Source organism: Gallinula chloropus, assembly GCF_964237585.1.
Source record: "Gallinula chloropus genome assembly, chromosome: 3".
NCBI lineage: Eukaryota > Metazoa > Chordata > Aves > Gruiformes > Rallidae > Gallinula > Gallinula chloropus.
In genome coordinates, this window is record NC_140087.1 from 121,276,273 (window position 1) to 121,299,360 (window position 23,088).

Consider the following 23,088-nt stretch of genomic DNA (forward strand, 5'->3'; position numbering starts at 1 on the left):
CATCTCCTTTGTTACCCTATTAAACTGTCTTTATCTCAACCCACAAGGTTTTTTTTCCATTCTCCTCCCCATCCCTTTGGCAGGCTTGGTGGCTGCAAGGGGCTTAATTACCAGCTGGGATCAAACCACATGAGAAATCCCACCAGTGCTGATGTAAGAACATAAAAGATAGCTGTCTAACCTGGACTGAAGTCTCTGCATTAGAGTTTCTTTTAAATTCATCCTTTTACACAGCCTGAGCAAATGCCAGAGAAACACCTTGTACCATTTCCTAGCAAGGCTTAGCGGTTCACAACTGCACTTGGTTCCACAGCTTGTCCTTCAAGGCCCCATGGTTCAGAATAGTCTGGCAGATGAGTCTTCTATGCATCCCTTCTCTTTTTCTCATTCTGTGCTTACCAAACAAATACCAACTTTTCCCTTCATGCAATCCATCCCACAATTATCAGGTAGTTAGGGATGGCATAACCTTCTCTGCATCATTCATTCGTGGCCCCCAGAACCAAGTGGTTACATTTATCCTGCATGGTGCCATGTGGGAGCCCTGTGGTTTTCATTCACACACACAAAAAGATATTTTTCTGTAGTAGTCTCAATGTTTTATTACTCTCTACATGTCCATTCAAGTGCATGGCTTTTCCCTGGCAATCCTCTAATCTGATTTTTACAAGTCAATAACACGAGTGCAAAGGGAAACTGAGATTTGCTGGGTCTAATAAATCACAGAATCACAGGGTTGGAAAAGACGTTTAAGATCATTGAGTCCAACTGTTCCCATCCTATGCTAACCCGTATCTCTAAGTACCTCATCAACCCTCTTTTTAAACACATCCAGGGAAGGTGACTCAACCTTCTCCCTGGGCAGCCTGTGCCACAGCCCCACAACTCTGCCAGGGAAGAACTTTGCCCTCCCAGCTGAGCTGACCCTGCCCTGGGGCAGCTTGAGCCCATTGCCCCTTGGCCCATCTCCTGGCCCCTGGCTGCAGAGACCATCGCCCACCTCTCTGCACCCTCCTGGCAGGGCAGGGGAGGTGGGGAGAAGGTCTCCCCTCAGCCTCCTCTTCTCCGGGCTCAACACCCCCAGCTCCCTCAGCTGCTCCTCAGAGGATTTGCCCTCCAGCCCCTTCCCCAGCCTGGTTGCCCTTCTCTGCACTCGCTCCAGGACCTCCATGTCCTTCTGATGCTGAGGAGCCCAGAACTGGACCCAGAACTCCAGCTGCAGCCTCCCCAGTGCCCAGCCCATGGGCACAATCACCTCCCCAAACCTACTGGCCACACTATTTTTGCTACAAGCCAGGATGCCATTGGTTTTCCTGGCCACCTGGAATGGTGCCAACTGATCAATTATCCCAGCCTGTCTCTCCTGGATATAACCCCTTCCATGAGCAACCTTCAGTTCCCACTGCCCGGAACTAGGACTGCTCTGCTGGCACTTAAATATGTGTGTGTATATATAGATACACACTGTATGTGTGTGTGTATCTATATATACACTGTAAGGAAAAAGAGGAGCTGGCAGGTAATGTGTTTGCAGCAGAGGATATTGGTACAGGTTTATCAAGATACGATCTTTATGCTGCATTTTTGTCACAGTGAAAAACAAGCTGACATTTGGGTTACTGTGTGATACCAAAGATGTGTATACATCTTGCTGTCTTTTACAGGACCTGATTAAAAATAAGAGATTATGGTTCTGTCTTGATTAAATTTGTTCTAAAACTCATGCAATAATGTGTTCAAATGAAATAGTGTTGCTCTGCTGCTTGATTAAGGTAAGACTAATAGTGGGCATAATTTTCATCAAATAAACTGAAAATTATGGGTGAGAGAAGGAGGAAAGGAAGAGGAACCTGTCACAGAATTAACGTTGGGGAACAGCAATTTGTGCAGGCAGGAATGTGGAATGGGAGAGGAATTGGGCTGTCTTTGCTCTTAACAGGCATTCTTAGCAGTGTTTTCAACCCTTCTCTTTTCAGAACCAGATTTCTCTTACCTGGATGCCCTGGCTCCTTATCAACCTTTGGCGATGAAATGTGTTTACTGTCCCATTGACACAAGACTGAATTTTATTCAGGTGTCTAAACTGCTGAAGGAAGTCCAGGTAATGAATTTCTGTCCCATTTTCTTCTGTTGCTTCACACAATAAATGTATCAGTCAGTCGTGAACAAGTGTTACATTAAACAACAGCAAAATCAAGACAACACCCAAATCCTTTTTGTTTCCCAGAGATAACACAGAGTGTTGAGCTCTCCTTTCTCATCCAGCTCCAAAATGAATATGGAATGACTGCCAATCTCTGCCCAGAGTGGCTGGAAGATCCTTAAAAGCTTAAACCATGGAGCAAATGGTGTTTACAGCCCATCTTCAGGCTAGGAAGAAAGCCAGAGCATTCATGTAGTCTCTGCTTTACCCCCTTGGACTCTTTTTGGCTTTAGTGGCCTCTCCTTGTCCATCCAATTTGTTTCTCCAGAAATTTGCTTTCTGACTCGCAACCTAATTAAAATCAAACCAATTTATTTCTTTCCTGGCTGAACCTTTCCCTTTGATCTGTCTTCAACTTGTTGAACACAAAAATCCAGACTCATCCAAACTGCTTAACAATGTCTGGATCGTTCTGTCTCATTGTTCTGTGATCTGGCTTGTCACCACACAACAGATAGCAATTCTGACAAGCATCTTCTTCCATTTTACTGCTGAAGTCTAATGCTGTTTCCAAAAGAGTTTCCAGAAACACTGGCTTGTCCTTTGGCTTCCTTAAATCCCACAGTGATCCTTGTGGCGATCAGCCTGTTTATGCTTTGTTAATATATTGCTGACAGGCCAGGAAAATTCAAGAGCTGTTTATTGTGCTAATGTTTCTGCAGCCCTGCATATTGATACATCTCCCTGAGTCCATGAGGCTTTGTGATGGTCTCCACCACTACTGTCCCTTGCTTCCAATTTAGATAACAAGGATTTGGAAGAAAAAGATACTGAATATTTTTCTTTGGTCTCTCCTTATGGCAGCTGCCATGGCTGCTGAGAATTGAAGTGGTGATTAAAGACACAAATTTAGGCCTTGTTACCCTGGACACTGTTGGACACAATCATAGAGTCACAGAATCACCAGGTTGGAAAAGCCCTTTAAGCTCATGGAGCCCAACCATCCCTGTCCTGTGCTGACCCAGATCTCTCAGCACCTCATCTCCCCTCTGTTAAACACCCCCAGGGGTGGGGACTCAGCCCCCTCCCTGGGCAGCCTGTGTCACAGCCCCACAACTCTGCCAGGGAAGAACTTTGCCCTCCCAGCTGAGCTGACCCTGCCCTGGGGCAGCTTGAGCCCATTGCCCCTTGGCCCATCTCCTGGCCCCTGGCTGCAGAGACCATCGCCCACCTCTCTGCACCCTCCTGGCAGGGCAGGGGAGGTGGGGAGAAGGGCTCCCCTCAGCCTCCTCTTCTCCAGGCTCAACACCCCCAGCTCCCTCAGCTGCTCCTCAGAGGATTTGCCCTCCAGCCCTTTCCCCAGCCTGGTTGCCCTTCTCTGCACTCGCTCCAGGACCTCCATGTCCTTCTGATGCTGGGGAGCCCAGAACTGGACCCAGCACTGGAGCTGCAGCCTCACCAATGCCAAGTACAGGCGCAAAGCAAAGACTGCCTTCTCCTTCAACAGTTTGTGCTAATATGGACTGGAGCTTCTGGATTGCATCTTTTGGATGCTGTTTTCATACAGATAAATTAGCCTTCTAATAACAGCCTGCTCTAGTGAAGATGTCCCTGCTCACTACAGGGGTGGGACTAGATGACCTCTAAAGGTCCCTTCCAGCCTTACACATTCTGTAATGTGCAAACCTCCTTACGGTGACCGTCACTGTTGTAGGGCAGTGCACAGAATCAACCAGCCATCTCTGTAAATCACCACCCTTCTCTTTTCCAGCCCCTCCATGTAGTTTGCCCGGAGCAGTACACTCAGCCACCACCCACCCAGTCTCATCGCACGGATCTGATGATAGACTGCCAGCCTCCGCCCATGTCCTACCGCAGAGCAGAGGTGCTGACTCTTCCCTACAAGCGGCGCTACGAGAAGATCGAAATCACGCCAGAAGTGAGTAACAAAAAGGAGGGAAAAGAAGGCTAAGAGGGGATCTGATTAATGTTTATAAATATCTGAAGTGTGGGAGACAGGGGAAATGGGCAGCCTCTGCTCAGTGTCTGTGGGGACAGGACAAGGGGCGATGGGCTCAAGTTGGAGCACAGGGAGTTCTGCACTAATATGTGGAAGAACTTCTTCCCCGTGAGGGTGAAGGAGCCCTGGGACAGGCTGCCCAGGGGGTGTGGAGTCTCCTTCTCTGGAGAGATTCCAGCCCTGTCTGGACACCGACCTGTGTGCCCTGTCCTAGGGACCCTGCTTGGGCAGGTGGGTTGGACCTGATGGTCTCTGGAGGTCCCTTCCAACCCCTGTGATTCTGTGATCAAAAGGTGCTCATGCAGCCAAAGTCAAGCTGCTGTTCAGTAGCCCCATTGCCTAAAGGTATCTTGTATCGGTGTGATCATGCAGAGACCTTGCTGTCAATGTAAGGGCTAAGAAGGGTTTCTGAGAGAGAATGTCACTTTGTGGACTCATGGGAATTGGAAAAAAAAATGTGGGCAAGCAAAAAAATATATTCAGGTTAATTGTCCTTTACAAGGATGTGTCACATCTCAAAATAGAGAATCAAGGGCAATCTCCGCCAGTCACCCATGAGGCCAGCCAGTTCCCCCCAGTTTAAATATACGTAAGTCAATGTGCTGACAGAGCTGGAATACTGTGTCCAGTTCTGGGCCCCTCAGTTCAAGAAGGACATAGATCTCCTTTGAAGAGCCCAGCGCAGGGACACCAAGGTGATGGAGGGAGTGGAACTCTTTCCTTATGAGGAGAGGCTGAGGGAGCTGGGCCTCTTTTAGCTTGGAAGAGAGGAGACTGAGGGGTGACCTCATTAATGTCTATCAGTATGTAAAGGGTGAGAGTCAGGAGGCTGGAGCCAGGCTCTGCTCAGGGGTGGCAGCGACAGGACAAGGGGCAGCGGGTGCAGCTGGAGCAGAGGAAGCTCCATGGGAATGTCAGGAGGAACTTTGTCCCTGTGAGGGTGACAGAGCCCTGGGCCAGGCTGCCCAGAGAGGTTGGGGAGTCTCCTTCTCTGGAGACATTCAAACCCACTTGGATACGTTCCTGTGTGATTTAGTCTGGGTGATTCTGCTCTGGCAGGGGGGTTGCACTGGATGATCTTTTGAGGTCCCTTCCAGCTCCTAACACTTGGTGATTCGGTGATTCTGTGGTTTGAATTAGTGGCCAGGGCCATGGAATGGATCCAGAGGATCTGGGGGTTAGTAGCCAGGAGTTGTCTTTCCCCTTCCCCTTGAGTAGCAGCATTCAGTCATATGTTGAAGTCCAGCAGACCGATGGGTTGCTTGTAGCCACCTCTGATGTGAGCTACTTATGTCTGCAACACCTGTTAATAATACATTAACCCCGTAAATCAAATGTAAAAGTTCCCATAATACAATTGTAACGGGAATGAGCTTAAATATTTTTTTAATTTGAAAATCCAGCTGGCACAGATGTGTCCTTGGATCAAAGATGACAGTGGCTTTTTACAAACAGGTGTTACCACCCTTTGGAAACCATTGAATACGTGTGTCTAGATTTAATCAGAAGGTAACAGGAGGAACTTCCAGGTGACAGGAGATGGGACAAGGGGCAATGGGCTCAAGCTGCCCCAGGGCAGGGTCAGCTCAGCTGGGAGGGCAAAGTTCTTCCCTGGCAGAGCTGTGGGGCTGTGGCACAGGCTGCCCAGGGAGGGGGCTGAGTCCCCAGCCCTGGGGGTGTTGAACAGGGGGGAGATGAGGTGCTGAGAGATCTGGGTCAGCACAGGACAGGGAATAGTTGGACTCCAGGAGCTTAAAGGGCTTTTCCAACCTTGGGATTCTGTGAACTACGTTTAGCGAAGCCCAACATGAACTACAGCACTGGTACTCATGTAAGAACATCCCTCAGCCAGTCTGCAGCCCTGTTCCTGTCGCTCCTGACACTTGGGTGCCTGCATTGGGCATCACTTCTGCCCAGCCCAGTGGTTAGAGGACTGCCAGAGACAAGGGAGGATTTTTTAATTAGAAAATATACTTGAATGCTGCTCCATCGTGGCATGTATATTTAATTGTTTGGGAAATTTGCATATTTATTGGATCCTGTTAAATGTAAGGGTAGTAAAACCTGCTTTTGGTTCACCAACATGACCACACCAAACCTTACTCTCTGAGTAAAGGAGGTTGTAGAGAGGTGGGCGATGGTTTCTTCAACCAGAGGACAGGAGATGGGCCAAGGGGCAATGGGCTCAAGCTGCCCCAGGGCAGGGTCAGCTCAGCTGGGAGGGCAAAGTTCTTCCCTGGCAGAGTTGTGGGGCTGTGGCACAGGCTGCCCAGGGAGGGGGCTGAGTCCCCAGCCCTGGGGGTGTTGAACAGGGGGGAGATGAGGTGCTGAGAGATCTGGGTCAGCACAGGACAGGGACAGTTGGACTTGATGATCTTAAAGGGCTTTTCCAACCTTGGGATTCTGTGAGTGCAGAGTGCCAGCACGTGGCTCACCTGTCATTTAGAGTCCACTGAAGCTTTGGGTTTGCCCCTAAAGCCTGAGGGTGCAAGAGCGCCTTGGTACGTGAGCCTCTCCCTTGTGTCAGCCCCCTGAAGAGGATGGATACAGCATTCCCTGCAAACAGAATACAGATCAGCACAGATGCTACAGATGAATATTCACCATCCCTCATATGTTCTGAAGCTCCCATCAAGGGGGAGGGCTGTCTAGAAGATTGCTAGGCAGGCCCAAGGGAGTCACAGGTTCAGTTTCTTCCTCTGTTGGAGTCCTCCTGAGTTTTAGCACAAGTCTAAAACACAAAAGGCTGGAAAGGGATAGTCAAAGGACACTGAGGGCTACAGCATTCCCTGGCAGAGCTTATTACTGCCATGCTCACAGGGCTGGACTACCCCAGTCAGTGTTTCTCTCGTTAGCTCAGCAACCTGCTGCAAGCTCCCTTACACGTGCAGCTCAGGAGACCCTGTGGATTCATCCTCACTGGCTGTCACCAGCATGAAAATGTTCTCCATTCTTCCAGTGTTTTTTTAGGTGCTGTCTGTCACCAAAGCAAATGGATTATTCCTATCCCTCTGGGTTAAAACAGTACATAGAGGTAACAGCACTTCCCCACACTGCTGGGACGTTTGAGGGAGGAGGCACTGAGGACAATGTGGTGTTTGCCAGCCTGGGAATGCATATCAAAGAAGCACATAGAAAATCAGAGCTGGTTTCTACTGCATTAAGTTAAACTTGGAGAGTTCAGGCAGAAGACTGCACAGGAATATTGACAGAAATGGCCATTTCTTTTCCTCTAACAAATAACATCAAATTATATTCATGCAGGAGTCCTAATTCCAAAGGTATCCATGCCCAGGGAGTAGAAATATCTTGTATGATTTTCCATCTCCAGGTATTCTTCCAGGTTCCAAAGCTGTAGTTCCTAACTCTTTGCAAGAAACTACTTGCTTGTTTACTTTCTCCTGGAAAGATTCTTAAGGCAATGTCAAAATTAAGTAGACCAGATCATCTCTGAGCCTCTGGGGAAAGCTGTTGTCCTTCCCCACTGGTGTCAGGGAGGTAGCATTTGTTTTTCCTCAGGGTAGATCCATTACTGGTTGTGTGCTTGCCCCCAAGAGCAAGACTGGGATTCAGAGCTGTTAATAGGATGCAATTCTCCAGCACTGAGATATGCAAATCACCCTCAAAAAGAGACCCCCCTCATTCTTTTTGAAGGGACCTAATAAAGGAGTAGCAATGCTAAATTTGTAGAGATCACAGACTGTCTGCCCAGGACAATCTCTGGTTCAGCATGGTTTCATCCCAGCAGCATGTGTGTCGAGTTTCTGCTTCCAGCTTAACCTGCGGAGTGGAGATAAGGCGTGGGAGGGAGGGATGGTACATTGTCTCCCACCCTCTCTACTTTGGTCTTTGAATATTAGCAGTGTAGCTGATAGCTGCTCAGAAGTGTAACCCTGTCCTCTCTCCTACTCTGTGTAACCAGTCACAACAGCACATCCCAAAGGATCATTGTTTGGTTTTCAAATATGTAGGAGAAGGGAGAAAAGACTGCTTTTCTTCTGGGAACTGTGCTGAGCTGGGCTGAGGTCAAGAAGCATCTGGATGATGCACTCAGTGCCACGCTCTGACTTGGCTGGGCCTGTGTGGAGCCAGGAGTTGGACTCACTGGTCATTACGAGTCCTTCCCAACTCAGGAGATTCTGTGATTCTCTGACCCCTTTGATGGTAATGCTCTAAATAAGCCTCTTACCTCCCTAATCATTTTTATGTGCCATCTGCACTGCTTGCCTCATTCCCCCTTCCAGCAGAAGAGTCCTGTCTGTCTGTCCCATTGTGCAGAGGGATCATTAAGCTGCTGGTTTTGAGAGAACATGTTGGGTTCACAGAATCCCAGAACGTTACGAGTTGGAAGGGACCTCAAAAGCTCTTGCCCTCCAGCCCCTTCCCCAGCCTGGTTGACCTTCTCTGCACTCGCTCCAGGACCTCCACGTCCTTCTGATGGTGAAGAGCCCAGAACTGGACCCAGCACTGGAGCTGCAGCCTCCCCAGTGCCCAGTCCAGGGGCACAATCACCTCCCCAGACCTACTGGCCACACTATTTTTGATACAAGCAAAGTATCTCCTGACATCCACAGCCCTTTCTCAGCAACAGACCTGCCCTCAAACTTCTGTCTGTGTTCTTAAAGTTCTTGAAAACCAAACAGTTTCAGTCAGGACAGCCAGTTGATATGGTAGGGTGCAGTTTCCTCCCCAAAACCATTTCAGTGGCTCAGATTCTGGCTGAACTGTCAGCCTGATGTAAATTCACTTACGCTGCTGGAGCTTGTCTATGTTTCAATCGCTTCACCCCAGAGCAAAGTCAGGTCAGGCAGGACCGTTGTATGTTAATGAGATTTGAGCTCAAAGCAGCTTTTGTTTAGAGAGAGGCTTTAATGGTCCCAAGGCACCAGGCTGGAATGGCTCTCAGAGGTATTGTGGAAACCTTCCCTCTTTAACTAATTTGTTCTTCTCAGCATCTGCATTTCACTTTAAAAAATAATATTAAAAATATTTTTTAAAATTAAAAATATTAAAAATAAAGTTTAAAAATAATATTTGAAATATATATATGTATAAAATAAACAGACTGCTTCCTGGAAATTGGTTAGGCATTGCCTGGTCACAGGAGAGCGGTGGGAAAATGGAAAACACCTTCTGGAGCAAACAGATAAATTAAACAGTAGTGTTTGAGCAAATAATGTGCCTCCAGTTTAATTACAGCTGAACAATGGTGCGGATCGCTTGATTTCAGCAGCTGACTGACTTCAGCAGAGGCTCTGTGTTTTTAAAATACTCTATTTGCAAGTTCTTCAGGGCACAGGTCGGTACAGGAGGCTGTGAATATTCAGTGCACAGCCTGATAGGAACTGAAATTAAAAGGAACTGTTGCAAGAAGAATTAGGACAACAGCATCTTGGCAACCCGTTATAAGCTTTCACTCCACCCTCTCCTTTTCCTCTCTTCACTTCTCTTTCCACGTAGGATATGGCCAATTCTTTTTGGAGAGGAAGGAAGGCAAAGCATGGCTTTTGTCTTACCTCTCCAACTTCCTTCCATGTCTCAAGGACAAAAGAGTTTTAATTTCTGTCTTTCTTCTAATCCTCAACTTACTTTGGTGACCCCACCTTATCCAACCTGACCCCTCCATTCCTTTTTGCCCAACTATTCCCCTCATATAGAGATGCCAAACCCTGGCTTGCATGAAGAAAAGGAACCAAAACCATCCTGCTTACTTCTGCTACCATCATTCCTCCTCTCAGCTCCAGGCTCGTTGAATTCAGTGTCTGTGAACCAGGAATTCCACCCCTCTCCAAGTTTGACTTTGCTGTTTGACATTCCACCAAAACTGCTCTTGTCCCAGGTTTTACCAACCTCTTTATTAGGCAAAGCCAGAACCACTGTAGTCTGCTTTCTGCCTCATTTACATCATATCCCTTGATGGTCCTTATGGACCTTATTCTTATGGGTCCCTTCCAACTCAGGAAATTCTGTGATTCTAAAAACCTGTGTGAATCTGTGATCTCTAGGACGTGGTTGGCTCCCTCTGAAGGCAGCCAGATCTGAAAATCTTTGGGCATCTCTAATATTTGGGAAAGGATGTTTTTCTGCTGCATACAAGTTGCATCCTTCTTATGGGCTAGGATCTGGGTGGGCATCTCTCCATACCTGGCACCCTCCAAGGCTGCAAGCAATCATTTCCTCCTAGAAATGGAAGGACTCTCACAGGTTACATGGCCAGAACCCAGCTGCAGTTAGTAATAGTGTTTATATTGGGCCTCAAAAAGTACCAGCAAGGCACCAGCTTCAAATTATGAAGCCTTTTGCCCCTGCTGTTCCCACTAGAATGCTGTTCAAACCCCCACTGCTTCTGATGGCTAGAAACATTCTAATTTCCAGCCTGCATGTATTCATGGCTGGTCTGCACACATTTATTCTCACCATCATGTTTGAGCGTAAATGGATTTTCCCTTTTGTTAGTGTTTTCCCTGTGGTGTTTATGTAGAATAATCAAATTCTCCTTTTGGTTTTCTTTTTTGCCAGGCTAAACAAGCTAAGATATTTAGTTTCCTCTCACAAGACAGCTTCTCCTGCCCTAATCTACCCTCCAGTATATCTTACTTGAACTTCAATTGCCCATAATTTACAAGTAGTTCAGGTAAGATCTTGCTGGGCCCAATAAAACAGCAATAGCTCATCTCTGCTAGAATTACCTGGCCTTTTCTGGAGCTGCATTTAGCTTTTTCATGGCCGTGTCATGTTTGTGACTCTTCAGTTCTCATGGGGTGGACTAATAAACCTGGACCCTTCACCTCTGTCATCTCCAGCAGCTGCCAGCTCACAGCAGAATTTCTTGGCATTAGCCCAGGCCCTGGCCTTGCATTTCATGCTATTGAATTTCACCTTGGTTTTCTCACTCTCAGTTCTTGAGGTCATTCAGTTCTCCCTCTATGATAGCCTGATCTTTCTTTCTATTAAGGATGCCTCTGCAATCTTGGCTGGGGCCTTCCCAACACCCTTCATTCTGTACTGAGGTCATTAATAAAAATTGGATGGGAGCAGGCTCAAGACTGACCCTTCAGGAGCTGCAGCCACAGCCCAGTCGCTGCCTGGGGCTCTCTTCGCTTTAACCAGCATTTTCCTCACCTCAGGACTGGTGTAGAAATCCACAGTTTGTCTTTTTGCCTGTGGGACCTCACTAGAGCTTCGTGAAGCACAGACTGGGGTTGCCCCAGCTCACTGGGCGGTTGCTTTATCAGAGGAAGCTGTTGTGATAGTCACATGTGATCTCCTTCTGATGAGGTTGGGTTTGTTTTAATCTTCCTTCCATTTAGGATATTCCTGCAGTAGAGGAGGCTGAGGAGAGACCTTATCACCACCTACAACTACCTGAAGGGAGGTTGTAGAGAGGTGGGCGATGGTCTCTTCAGCCAGGGGACAGGAGATGGGACAAGGGGCAATGGGCTCAAGCTGCCCCAGGGCAGGGTCAGCTCAGCTGGGAGGGCAAAGTTCTTCCCTGGCAGAGTTGTGGGGCTGTGGCACAGGCTGCCCAGGGAGGGGGCAGAGTCCCCACCCCTGGGGGTGTTTAACAGCTGGGGAGATGAGGTGCTGAGAGATCTGCGTCAGCACAGGAAGGGATGCACCCTCCTGGCAGGGCAGGGGAGGTGGGGAGAAGGGCTCCCCTCAGCCTCCTCTTCTCCAGGCTCAACACCCCCAGCTCCCTCAGCTGCTCCTCAGAGGATTTGCCCTCCAGCCCCTTCCCCAGCCTGGTTGCCCTTCTCTGCACTCGCTCCAGGACCTCCATGTCCTTCTGATGCTGAGGAGCCCAGAACTGGACCCAGCACTGGAGCTGCAGCCTCCCCAGTTTCAGACTCCTCAATGACTTCTGTTTTTTAGTTGGTTGGTCTCTATTTCAAACTTTCCTTAACAGGAGGGCTTAAAAAAACCCAAAATGAGGTACCTGCAGACACATAGGTTTGTCTTTAGGCAGTCCAAGTCTCATCCATAGGCAGGGGACTCATTAATGTGATGTAAGTGCTCAGTGCCATGTGTCCCCACGTTCGTGACTTGCCCGGTGCCAGCATGTGGCATTGGACTTGTGATAATGACTGGAAGGAAGAAACATTTGTTCTTGCATAGTGGGGGGCTTTTCAATCTTGCAGACAAAGGCATAGCAAGATCCAGCAGCTGCAAGTTGGACAAATTCAACCTTGAAATAAGACACGGTTTCCTAGCTGCAAGGAAAATTAAAGCTTGGCACAGCTTTTGATAGGAGATGGTGGAGTTGCCATTGCTTGGAGAGTAGACAAGATCTGCTCCCTCTCTGAAAAGGGTTTCTTTAAGCTGGCATTTCAGATTTGTGTGTGCAGGAGGTGGGTTGAAAGGAGTAGAGCAGCACTTGCTGATCTTGGTGGGTGAATCACTGGATGTGATTAAATGACCTCTTTGGTTTGGGTCAGTGAACTTCTGTAATAAAAGGATTGGCCATAACGTGGAGGGAGCTGTGAGATGAAGCAATACCTTAGAGAACATAAAAATGAACACCTGTCTTACTGTCTTTTGGACTGTTAGTAAGAAGTGTTGCTATTTGGAGTTTCCTTCTCTGGAGATACTCAGACCTGTCTGGATGCCAACCTGAGGGACCTGTGCTAGGGAACCTGCTTTGGCAGGGGGTTGGACCCGATGATCTCTGGAGGTCCCTCCTAACCCCTACAATTCTGTGATGATTCTGTGATTGTAATTACCTAATGGTGGTTAAAGCCTCCACCAGCATTAGTATCAGAGTACTTCAGTGATGGAAGAGGACTTTGATTCTAAGCAGCTCTCTGTTTTTAAAAGGATCTCTCTGAGCAGTGTGTGCCATTTTGCCCTGTATTCTTCATCAGAGCCCGTTTTGTATTGATCCTCCTCTGGAAGGTGGAGGGAATGGAAAGGGCTTTCGACCACTGCAGAATGCAGCATACCACACTGCTGCCAGTGTTCTTGGGTTTAGGTGCCAGGGGGGATCTGAAGCAATGTATTATCATTATATTTTCATTCTCTTAGCCCTCAACAACAAACTCTACTGGCTGTGTTCACAGTGACTGCTTTAAAGATCCAAAGCAGAGTCCCAGAAAGACAGCAATCTGAATTGCTCCCTGAAATCTTAATTTCTAAGATTCACCACATCTGAATGTGTGCAAAATTTAGGAGATTCGAGCACAGCCTTAAAATAGCTCTTTTTATTCCAACACAATCATCTATCCAACTGTTTTATCCCAAGGATGGACTCTCAAAAGGTTCCAGCAACTTTGATGGCGGTAGGTGAGGTTTTCAGAAGTTCCTAGAAGTAGCTGAACTCTGGTGCTGCTGAAAGCAACAGAAGAACCTTCTCAGTGCTTTGATGGCAAAGGGATTCAGCTGGTAGGGAGTGGGTTTTGAAGTCAAGGTCAGTTGCTTCTGTGTTCATGAGGATTGGAGCTTAGTTTGTGATCACCTACATCACCATCATTTACAGCAGCATTTGGTGTAACACATTGGTACCCAACATCTCTTGAAAAGTGGGAGAGTCAAATCCTGCCAGTCACAAGTGGCGTCCCCCAGGGCTTAGTTTTGGGTCCAGTTCTGTTCAACATCCTTATCAATGATCTGGCTGAAGGGATTGGATGTTCCCTCAGTCAGTTTGCAGGTGACACTAAACTAGGAGGAAGTGTTGATCTGCCTGAGGGTGGGGAGGCTCTTCAGAGGGATCTGAACAGACTGGACCCATGGGCTGAGACCAACAGGATGAGGTTTAATAACACCAAGTGCAGAGTCCTGCCATGTGTTTGATGATGAAAGGGAAATGGAGTTCAGATGAAAATCATCTTCTACATGAGATGGGGAGAGGGTCTGGGTGGGTTAATGGTACAACGGTTGGGAAAGATTCTGTCCCGTTAGTTGTTCCTTGTCTTCACGGCTGAGAAGTCCTTCCAGTGGCATAACACATGAGCAATCTTGTCTGGTTTTGTCTTGTGAAGCACCTCCAAGGTTCCCCCACTTCAAGCATTCTTACCTTTGGGTCTACAGGGAATAACAGGAGCCTGCTTGGCTGGGAGTGATCCTTGGAAATGGCTTCTTGTGCTGCTGCCCCATGGGGTGTGAAGGCATCTGTTTATCTAGGACTAGATCCTGGCTACAGTCCTGGATGGACTCCAGGGCACTCAGTGTCTAGTGTATTGTCATCTGGAATTCCCTTGGAAAAAAGAGAGTCATTTTCTAGGTTCATGAGCACCTTTTTCTTTGGAAATGTGGCTGGAAGAGATACTTCCCAGCTGGCCAACTTCCCCACGTCTCAGCAGGTGCAGTGCTGCCCACTCCACACTCCCCCTCAGCACTGAGGGTCTTGGGAGGTTGCTGTTGGATTTGTAGTTGGAGCCAAGACTCAATTTTCTTTCCTTCAGAGAATAATGATGTAAGAAGCAGTGGAAGGTTTCTGTGAAGCTTTGTAAGGAAAAAATTCAATCCAAGCAAGAGAGTTGTTGGGTTTTTAAGGACAAACCCTTTTCTCCCAGCCGTTCTGCAGCCAGAATGCTGTAGCCTATGGAACTGAAAGGGAGCTGGCTCTGCCTTTTATTGCCCAGCAACATAACAAACATGATAAATAATGCCAAATTAGATTATGAGGTTTGCTAATCAAAATGTTAATGAAGTAGTCGATGTCTTTTTAAACAGGGATGTCTATAGTTAAAGAAAACTAAAAGTTGTGCTTTTTGAGTCTTCACAGAATCACAGAACTGGAGGGGTTGGAAGGGACATCAAGTCCAACCCCCTGCCAAAGCAGGGTCCCTAGGACAGGTTGGTGTCCAGATGGGGTTGGAATCTCTCCAGAGAAGGAGACTCCACACCCCCTGGGCAGCCTGTCCTAGGGCCCCCTCACCCTCACTGGGAAGAAGTTCTTCCCCACATTGGGGGGGAACTCCCTGTGCTCCAACTTGAGCTCATCGCCCCTTGTCCTGTCCCCACAGTCACTGAGCAGAGGCTGCCCATGTCCCCCTGTGTCCCACCCTTCAGCTATTGATACCCATTGATCAGATCCCCTCTCAGGCTTCTCCTCTCAAGGCTGAACAGCCCCAGCTCACTCAGCCTTCAACTTGCCTCTGCTCCTGAAAACCTCGCTCCGCTCAGGTAACGGCGCGAGAGTCAGTAGCTTTAAGAGCTGGAAGGAAGGCTGAGCAGGTAAGGGGAGTGCTTTGTCATTGTATCAGTGGGTTTGTGTTTGCAGTTCATTAGCCCATGTTTAAAAATACCACAATGCCAATTTAAATCACAGCTGGATTCATAGGAATTCTGAGATTATCACTCACTGAACAAAACCCTTCTTCTGCTCCAGCTTGCAGATTCGCTTGTGCCCTTGGAGATTAAGCCTGGTATTTCCTTAGCAACAGTTTCTGCTGTGTTGCATACTAAAGACAACAAGCACGTGCTGCAGGTAAAGTATAATGGGAAAGGGTGAAAAATATCCTTACACTGGCTTTCCTGCCATCTGGGCCCCCAGCTGTTCTCATGAGGCAACCACGCCAAGAGCTCTTTCCCCACCGGAGCAGTGTCCTTGGCGGGTGCTTTGTCCTGGTGGGTGAGGGATAATGCATAGAGAGTGGGATGCAGATAAATCTCTCTAACCCTTTTTTTGTTAGCCATGTGCCTGGCTGTGATAAAAGGGGAAGGGAGATTATTCCTGAAGAGAGGCTACAGATCATACTGCTGACTTCCATAACCTGTACACCCGGATCAGCGTCAGCCAGCCTCTCACAGACTTAGAACAGAGGAGAGAGATGACCTAAAATATGAGACATGTGAAGGGACTGTCTTCCTTAACTTGCCCTGTTCTCCAAGAAGCAGACTCTGCATCCTTGTCTGAGGTAGCAGTGTAGCTCTTCCCCTACCACCGCCCTTCGCCGACACAGCAGTTCCTGGCATTAGTGCTCCATGGAGGGTAATGGTGTCCAGTGACCTCTGTGGTGGTTTAGCTCCCTGTCTGCACTCAAGTTCTTCCAAAGATGCACTTTACTGAGGCCGCTGAGAAAAAATTTTCCCATTTTACTCATCCCCTGAGCAGTTACTTGCTCTGAATTCGCCCGTTTCCTGACCCCTTGGGTGATTTTTCAAGGCACTGACTTCTTTAAGACATGATTCCGGGACATTATTGCAGGGTACTTGAGTGCTAAAATGGAAAGCTTCCATCATGAACACAGACAGACGGGCTTTTTAGGATGACAGAAATGTGAACAGACCCAAATCTGACAGAAATTTTAAGGGTGATGGAGATAGTGAGCGAGCAGTGTGCCTGGGGGGCCAGGAAGGCCAAGGGCATCCTGGCTTGTGTCAGAGCCAGCATGGCCACAGGGCCAGGGCAGGGGTTGTGCCCCTGGTCTGGGCACTGGGGAGGCTGCAGCTCCAGTGCTGGGTCCAGTTCTGGGCTCCTCAGCATCAGAAGGACAGGGAGGTCCTGGAGCGAGTGCAGAGAAGGGCAGCCATGCTGGGGAAGGGGCTGGAGGGCAAATCCTCTGAGGAGCAGCTGAGGGAGCTGGGGGTGTTGAGCCTGGAGAAGAGGAGGCTGAGGGGAGCCCTTCTCCCCACCTCCCCTGCCCTGCCAGGAGGGTGCAGAGAGGTGGGCGATGGTCTCTGCAGCCAGGGGCCAGGAGATGGGCCAAGGGGCAATGGGCTCAAGCTGCCCCAGGGCAGGGTCAGCTCAGCTGGGAGGGCAAAGTTCTTCCCTGGCAGAGTTGTGGGGCTGTGGCACAGGCTGCCCAGGGAGGGGGCTGAGTCCCCAGCCCTGGGGGTGTTTAACGGGGGGGAGATGAGGTGCTGAGAGATCTGGGTCAGCACAGGACAGGGACAGTTTGACTCAATGGGCTTAAAGGGCTTTTCCAACCCTGTGGAATGGTGGCTTGCACGCACACAGAGCTGCAGTGGAGCCCAGGGCTGGGTTTTCTCCTTTCCCCTTCAGCACTGCAACGTCCCCCTTTCTCACAGCAAACAAAACCCCCACTCCTTTTCTACCTCACAGTCTTGTTTTTCCACCTAAATTCTTACAAGCTGAGGTGATTCACTGTGTTACTCTGCACTTCTCATCACCAGCTCCCACCAAAACCTCCCCAGCCTCCCAGCAGCAAGAAGAGAAAGCGAGTGAGCGATGACGTGCCGGAGTGCAAACCTTTGAAGCCGTTGCTGAGCGGCTCCATCCCCGTGGACCAGTTTGTGCAGACACTTGAGAAGGTAATCAATAAGTCTTGGGTGACCACCAAGGTCTGAGCTGATTGCTGCTGCTGTCAGAACCCTGCTGCTTTCCTGGCAGAGGGAGGGGAAATCATTTCAGTATTGGAATTTCAATAATTTGAAAGGGAGAGGGGCTAATGAGCTGCCAGGATGATTTGGGGAGTGTGTGGCCTTGCACTGTCCACCCCAGAGAGGGGGTGGGTGCCCCGTCCCTGGGGGTGTTCAAGGGCAGGTTGGCTGGGGCCCTGGGCAACCTTGTGTAGCTCCAGGCCTGGAGGTTGGTGTCCCTGCCTGTGGCAGGTGGTTGGAGCTCTGGGATCCTTGGGGTCCCTCCCAACCCAGACCAGTCTGGGATTCTATGATTCTGGGAGTACAGAAGGAATCCCTGTGGAGAGATGTCCTCATCTAGGGGCTTTGGCTCAGTCATTTCTTCCTGGTTCCCCATGGAGCTTTTGGTGTCACTCCAGGTAGATGAATTCCCCCCCCCCCCCAATGTAACTTTTGGATTCATCTGCTGATTTCCAATTAAATTTGACCAGTGTGGAGGAGGTCTCAAAAGTATTTAAGTTCCCAGAAGTGAGGTCCCCAAGTGAAGCAGTGATCCTGGAGATGCCTCCACGGATGGAGAACGTGGGGAGCTGCGGGGGCCTCGCTGGCTGAACTTGCAGGTAGTTAGTTCCTTCTCTGGGGAGCTCTGTTCTCACCTGCATGCCTCCTTGGAGGAAATGGGTATGGAAAAGGGTAAGATTGTCCATGAGGAGCTTTTCCCTGTGGTTTGGAAGCACATATTTGAGGTGGGAAGGTCAGCAGAGGGTCATTTCTGCAGGTAGAGGAGCCCATTCACCCTCTTTGTCTGGTGATCCTGTGATGTCAGTGATCTGGTGTAGTGCAAAACAGTGGCTGCAGCCTCCCTTTCCTATAGGTTATCCAGCTGTGTAAGGGGGGTCCTGTGTAGCTTTTCCAGAGGTGTTTCCTCTGCTTCTCCCAGGGATGTAGGACATCTGCAATGCCACTCTCTATTGTGTAGCCATTCTCCCCTCTCCTCCCTCCCTGTGCCCCAGTCCATCATCCCCACCTCCTTTCCCAAACCATAGTAACACCTCTCTCCCCAACACTCCATCTAGCACGGCTTCAGCGACGTGAAGGTAGAGGACACAGCCAAGGGCCACATCGTTCTCCTCCAGGAGGCAGAGACCCTCATTCAGATCGAAGAGGACTCCACACACATCATCTGTGACAATGATGAACCTTTGAGGGTGAAACTACGTGATCTGGTTCTCAAATTCCTGCAGAAGTTCTAGTTGGTGGACATTGTGCTGCTCTACAGCAAGAGACCCCAGAGCACCAGAGCTAAACATGTTTCCAGAGGGTGACCCCAGCAGGAGAGTGAATTTCTTGACTCAGAGAGACCAGAAACCACCTTTCCCAGCACGGAGAAGCAAGGATGTATTTTTAATACCTTATCTATTTTCTAAATGTTATTTTCAAATAGGTTTGGAATACTTTTTATGGGGGGGGGGGGGGTGGATTCCTGTTCTGTAAAATTGGGAGTTGGAATCTTATAGGAGATTTAAACTACAGAGTGAATAAAAGGAGTTTGTGTTTACAAGGGTGGGGAGAAATGGTGGCACAGAGAATCATCTGTGTCTGCACACACTCATGGCACTGTACATCCCCATCCTGTGCCTGAGAAAGGCTTTGAAACCACAAACTCAGGTGTTAATGCAGTGGGGTTTTCCTTCCCACTGCTGCTTCCCACTTTCCAGATCCAATTTCCTGCCTGTCTTCCCATTTCCTATTGTCATGTGTTTCACTGAGGAGGAAAGAGAAGGCTGGTAAGGCAAAGATTGTGGAAATAAAGATAGATAAAGGGTGGGGGGTGTTTGCTGGACACGTAGAGCAGCGCTGAAGCAGGGAGAGCCTGGCTGTTCCCTGTGAAAGCAGAGGGATTTTGGAAAAGCCATATGCTTTAGCAAGGGAAAGGGTTTACTGATTTGTCTGCCTGGCTCCAGGGTCTTGGCTGAGATGTACAGAGGACTGCTTCCTCCTGACTTCCTTCTGGCTTCCTCCTGGCTTCCTCCTCCATCAGAGCAGGAGGCGTCTTGGGAAGATGCTTGGAAAGGGCACAAGGTAAAGTCCTAGTGCTCATGAAAACCCCTTGAGATCTAAGTGCCTCTTACCTTCCCAAAGCCCAGCCTTTCAGCCCCCCATCCCAAATCCTCATTCAAATACTGAGTTGTTTATATGAAGCCGGATATACTGTGGACCTGGGGAGCATTTTTGCTCCCAAAATCAGTTGTTTGGTGCCCAAACTTGGTTATAGTAGTGCTTTTACAAGCACCTGATTTCTCAGATTTACTGCTCTTTTTGGCTTTTATTGGGTTCCTTTGAGGGGAGACCTTCTCCCCTGCCCTGCCAGGAGGGTGCAGAGAGGTGGGCGATGGTCTCTGCAGCCAGGGGCCAGGAGATGGGCCAAGGGGCAATGGGCTCAAGCTGCCCCAGGGCAGGGTCAGCTCAGCTGGGAGGGCAAAGTTCTTCCCTGGCAGAGTTGTGGGGCTGTGGCACAGGCTGCCCAGGGAGGGGGCTGAGTCCCCAGCCCTGGGGGTGTTTAACAGGGGGGAGATGAGGTGCTGAGAGATCTGGGTCAGCACAAGACAGGGACGGTTGGACTCCAGGAGCTTAAAGGGCTTTTCCAACCCTGTGACTCTGGGATTCTCTGATTTATTTGGTGTTCAGAAGCACAGCAGGACTGCCAAGGAGGAAGCACGTTCTGTGGCTTAGAAAAGCATCTTCATGCTTATTCCACATCTGCTGTGCGTGTCCATACCACTGAACTGCTCTGCTTTGCAGCTCTGGGGAGATGAAAGCAGTGGAAGAACAGCTTGGGTTGGTTGTACAGACTCCAGTGTCCACACCTTGTTGAGCATTAATCCTCCAAGGAGGTTACAATGTGTGCAGCAGCTCGGCTTCTTCATCATCTCTTGAAACATGGACTGAAAGAACTGAGATTTGTAATTATATCTCCAAAAGGGTTATTCCTGACACGCAGAGGCCGTGGTGTTGCACTTGGGCCAGAAGAATCCCAGACTTAAATACAGCCTGGGAAAAGAGCTCCTGGAGAGCAGCTCTGCTGAGAAGGACTTGGGGAATCTGGTAGATGAGAAACTTAATATAAGCCAGTAGTGGCTCTGGCAGCTGGGAAGGTCTGTGTGATCCTGGGCTCCATCAGCAGAGAGGTGGCAGCAGGGACAGGGAGGGGATTGTCCCTCTCTGCTCTGCCCTCCCCAGCTGGAGTCCTGTGGCCAGAGCTGGGGCCCAACACAAGGAAGATGTGGGGCTGTTGGAGAGGGGTCAGAGGAGCCCCGGGGATGCTCAGAGGGCTGGAGCAGCTCCCCATGGAGAGAGGCTGAGGGAGCTGGGCTGGGTCAGCCTGGAGAAGAGAAGGCTGTGGGGGGACCTCACTGCAGCCTCCCCGTCCCTGAAGGGACCCCAGGAACAGGAGGGGAATGGGCTTGTTAAAGGGCAGAGACTGGCAGGACAAGGGGGCTGGAGTGAAGCTGGAGGAGGGAAGGGGGAGAGGAGAGACTGGGGGGAAGTTCTTTGCAGAGAGAGTGGTGAGGGGCTGGAAGGGGCTGCCCAGAGAGGGGGTGGGTGCCCCGTCCCTGGGGGTGTTCAAGGCCAGGTTGGCTGGGGCCCTGGGCAACCCTGTATAGCTCCAGGCCTGGAGGTTGGTGTCCCTGCCTGTGGCAGGGGGTTGGAACTGTGTGCTCCTTGGGATCCCTCCCAACCCAGACCAGTCTGTGATTCTGTGAGAAACAGGGCTGAGCCGAGCAGGCGGAGGCAGGAGGGAGCCGTGGAGTAAATCCAAGGTCTTTTATTAATTGCCTGGCTAATAACTGCTCATTTCCCTCTGACTGCTCTTAATATTTACTATTTTCAGGCTCTAAAGCACAGCGAGCTGCTGCCATCTCGGCACACACACACTGCCTGGGTGGCTGCAGGTTCCTTGCAGAGCTGCTCCCTGCCTCCTCATAGCACCACAAGGTTGGAAAAGCCCTTTAAGCTCCTGGAGTCCAACCATCCCTGTCCTGTGCTGCCCCAGATCTCTCAGCACCTCATCTCCCCCCTGTTAAACACCCCCAGGGCTGGGGACTCAGGCCCCTCCCTGGGCAGCCTGTGCCACAGCCCCACAACTCTGCCAGGGAAGAACTTTGCCCTCCCAGCTGAGCTGACCCTGCCCTGGGGAGGGGCAGGAAAGCCCAAGGGATTTCCAGCCAGCTCCGTTCCTCCCTGCAGGTTTGGGAATCTGGTTGGAAATCACACCGATTCAGTTGGTTTTTTCACCTCTCACCCTTCTGCACAGAAGGGCTGGGAGCATCCCTGGAGCCAGCGATGCCTGGGAACACTGTGGGAAAGAAATGGCTTCCAGCTTCCCTTGATTGAGGAGCCCAGCACAGGGGTAGGAAGGTCTGTGATCCCACTGCCAGCTTGGCTGCTGCTCTCAAGTGTCTCCAGTGCCACCAGCAGCCCCCAGCCCTGCCGTCACCGTGGGGGCCAGGGGTGTGATGTCCCCCAGAAATACACCCCCTCCCTCCCCCCAGGACAGGACCAGGGACTCCCTGGGCCCAGCTGCGAGCTCACCCAGGGATGTCCTGGGACCCAACCATCCCTCTTGCTGCCCCTTCCTCCTACTCCCTCAGGAAGCGCCAGCTTGGGGAGACACCTGGGTTTGGGGTACACCAGGGCCATGGAGCTGCAGCTCTTGTCCCAACCCTTCTCCCAGCCCCCCAGGCAAAGCAGGCACAGGGACACTGTCAAGTTAAACTCTCCATTTATTGGATCCTTTTACAAAAAAAACCCAAAACCTCAACGTTGTGCTCGTGTTGAAGGAGCAGTTCTTTGCTCTCTCAGGGGTCGGTTTGCTCCTTTTCCATCCCAGTGCCCACGGAGCAGTCAGCCAGTCAGCACAACCACGGTGCAGGGGAGGGCAGGGGCTGTGCCCCCCACACCAGTGGGGCCATGGGGGGCTCCTGCATCACTGCAGATGATCCTATTTACAGTGAATGTGAGAAAGACTTTGCTCCTCACCTGGCACCTGCTGACTGGACCCCCCCGTCCCGGGTGAAGCAACAAAAACATCAGAAAGGGGAAAAGGCTTTTCCCCAGGGAGAGGAGCAGCTGCCTGGAGACCTTCCCCGTCTCCTCAGGGCTGAGGGGGGCAGAGACAGTGTGGCCCTGGCTGTTCTGTGCTGGAGCGAGTGGCACAACCGAACCTGAGCTTCAGAGTTCCCCTGGGACCCCCTGGAAATCATGGGAGAGCAACAGGTAGCCAAGGAGGGGGTGTGGGATGGTGGTACAGGCTGGAATGCTCTCCAGAAACACCCCTCTCCTTCCCAGAGGATGAGGGGAGCCCAAGGACAGGTCGGAGCCCAGCATGGCACAGGAGCAGGATGTCAGAGTGTGAGCTGGGGGTCTCTATCCAGAGGGATTTTGATGTCTGTTTGGGCAGGTTTGGGAAAGTCACAGCAGCAGAGGACCGGGAGGGACAGACCAGCCCTGGGAGCAGGGAAGGAGATGCTCTTGCTGGTATTTAGTTTCCTCATGGCCCCCAATCCCTCCCAGCACAACCCCCCCACCCCAAGCCAGCGCTGTCAGCAACTCACAGCACCTGTTTACCCCTTCACCCCCAAATCTCTCCCCTCAGGGGGGGTCT

The 23,088-nt window shown here is 50.2% G+C and overlaps 1 protein-coding gene across 2 annotated transcripts in view; it reads left to right on the top strand.

Moving 5' to 3' along the window:
• Positions 1-18,887, top strand: part of INTS9 (integrator complex subunit 9) — an 80,257-nt gene extending 61,370 nt beyond the window's left edge. The window contains exons 12-16 of one of the 2 annotated variants that reach the window (XM_084262274.1): positions 1,977-2,101; positions 3,915-4,082; positions 15,490-15,588; positions 17,238-17,405; positions 18,500-18,887. In XM_084262274.1, the coding sequence (XP_084118400.1) occupies positions 1,977-2,101; positions 3,915-4,082; positions 15,490-15,588; positions 17,238-17,405; positions 18,500-18,676 (737 nt within the window). In that variant the 3' untranslated portion in view covers positions 18,677-18,887. The remainder of the gene's footprint in view (positions 1-1,976; positions 2,102-3,914; positions 4,083-15,489; positions 15,589-17,237; positions 17,406-18,499) is intronic. The other variant, XM_084262275.1, reaches the window with a different exon arrangement.
• The last annotated feature ends 4,201 nt before the right edge of the window (positions 18,888-23,088 follow it).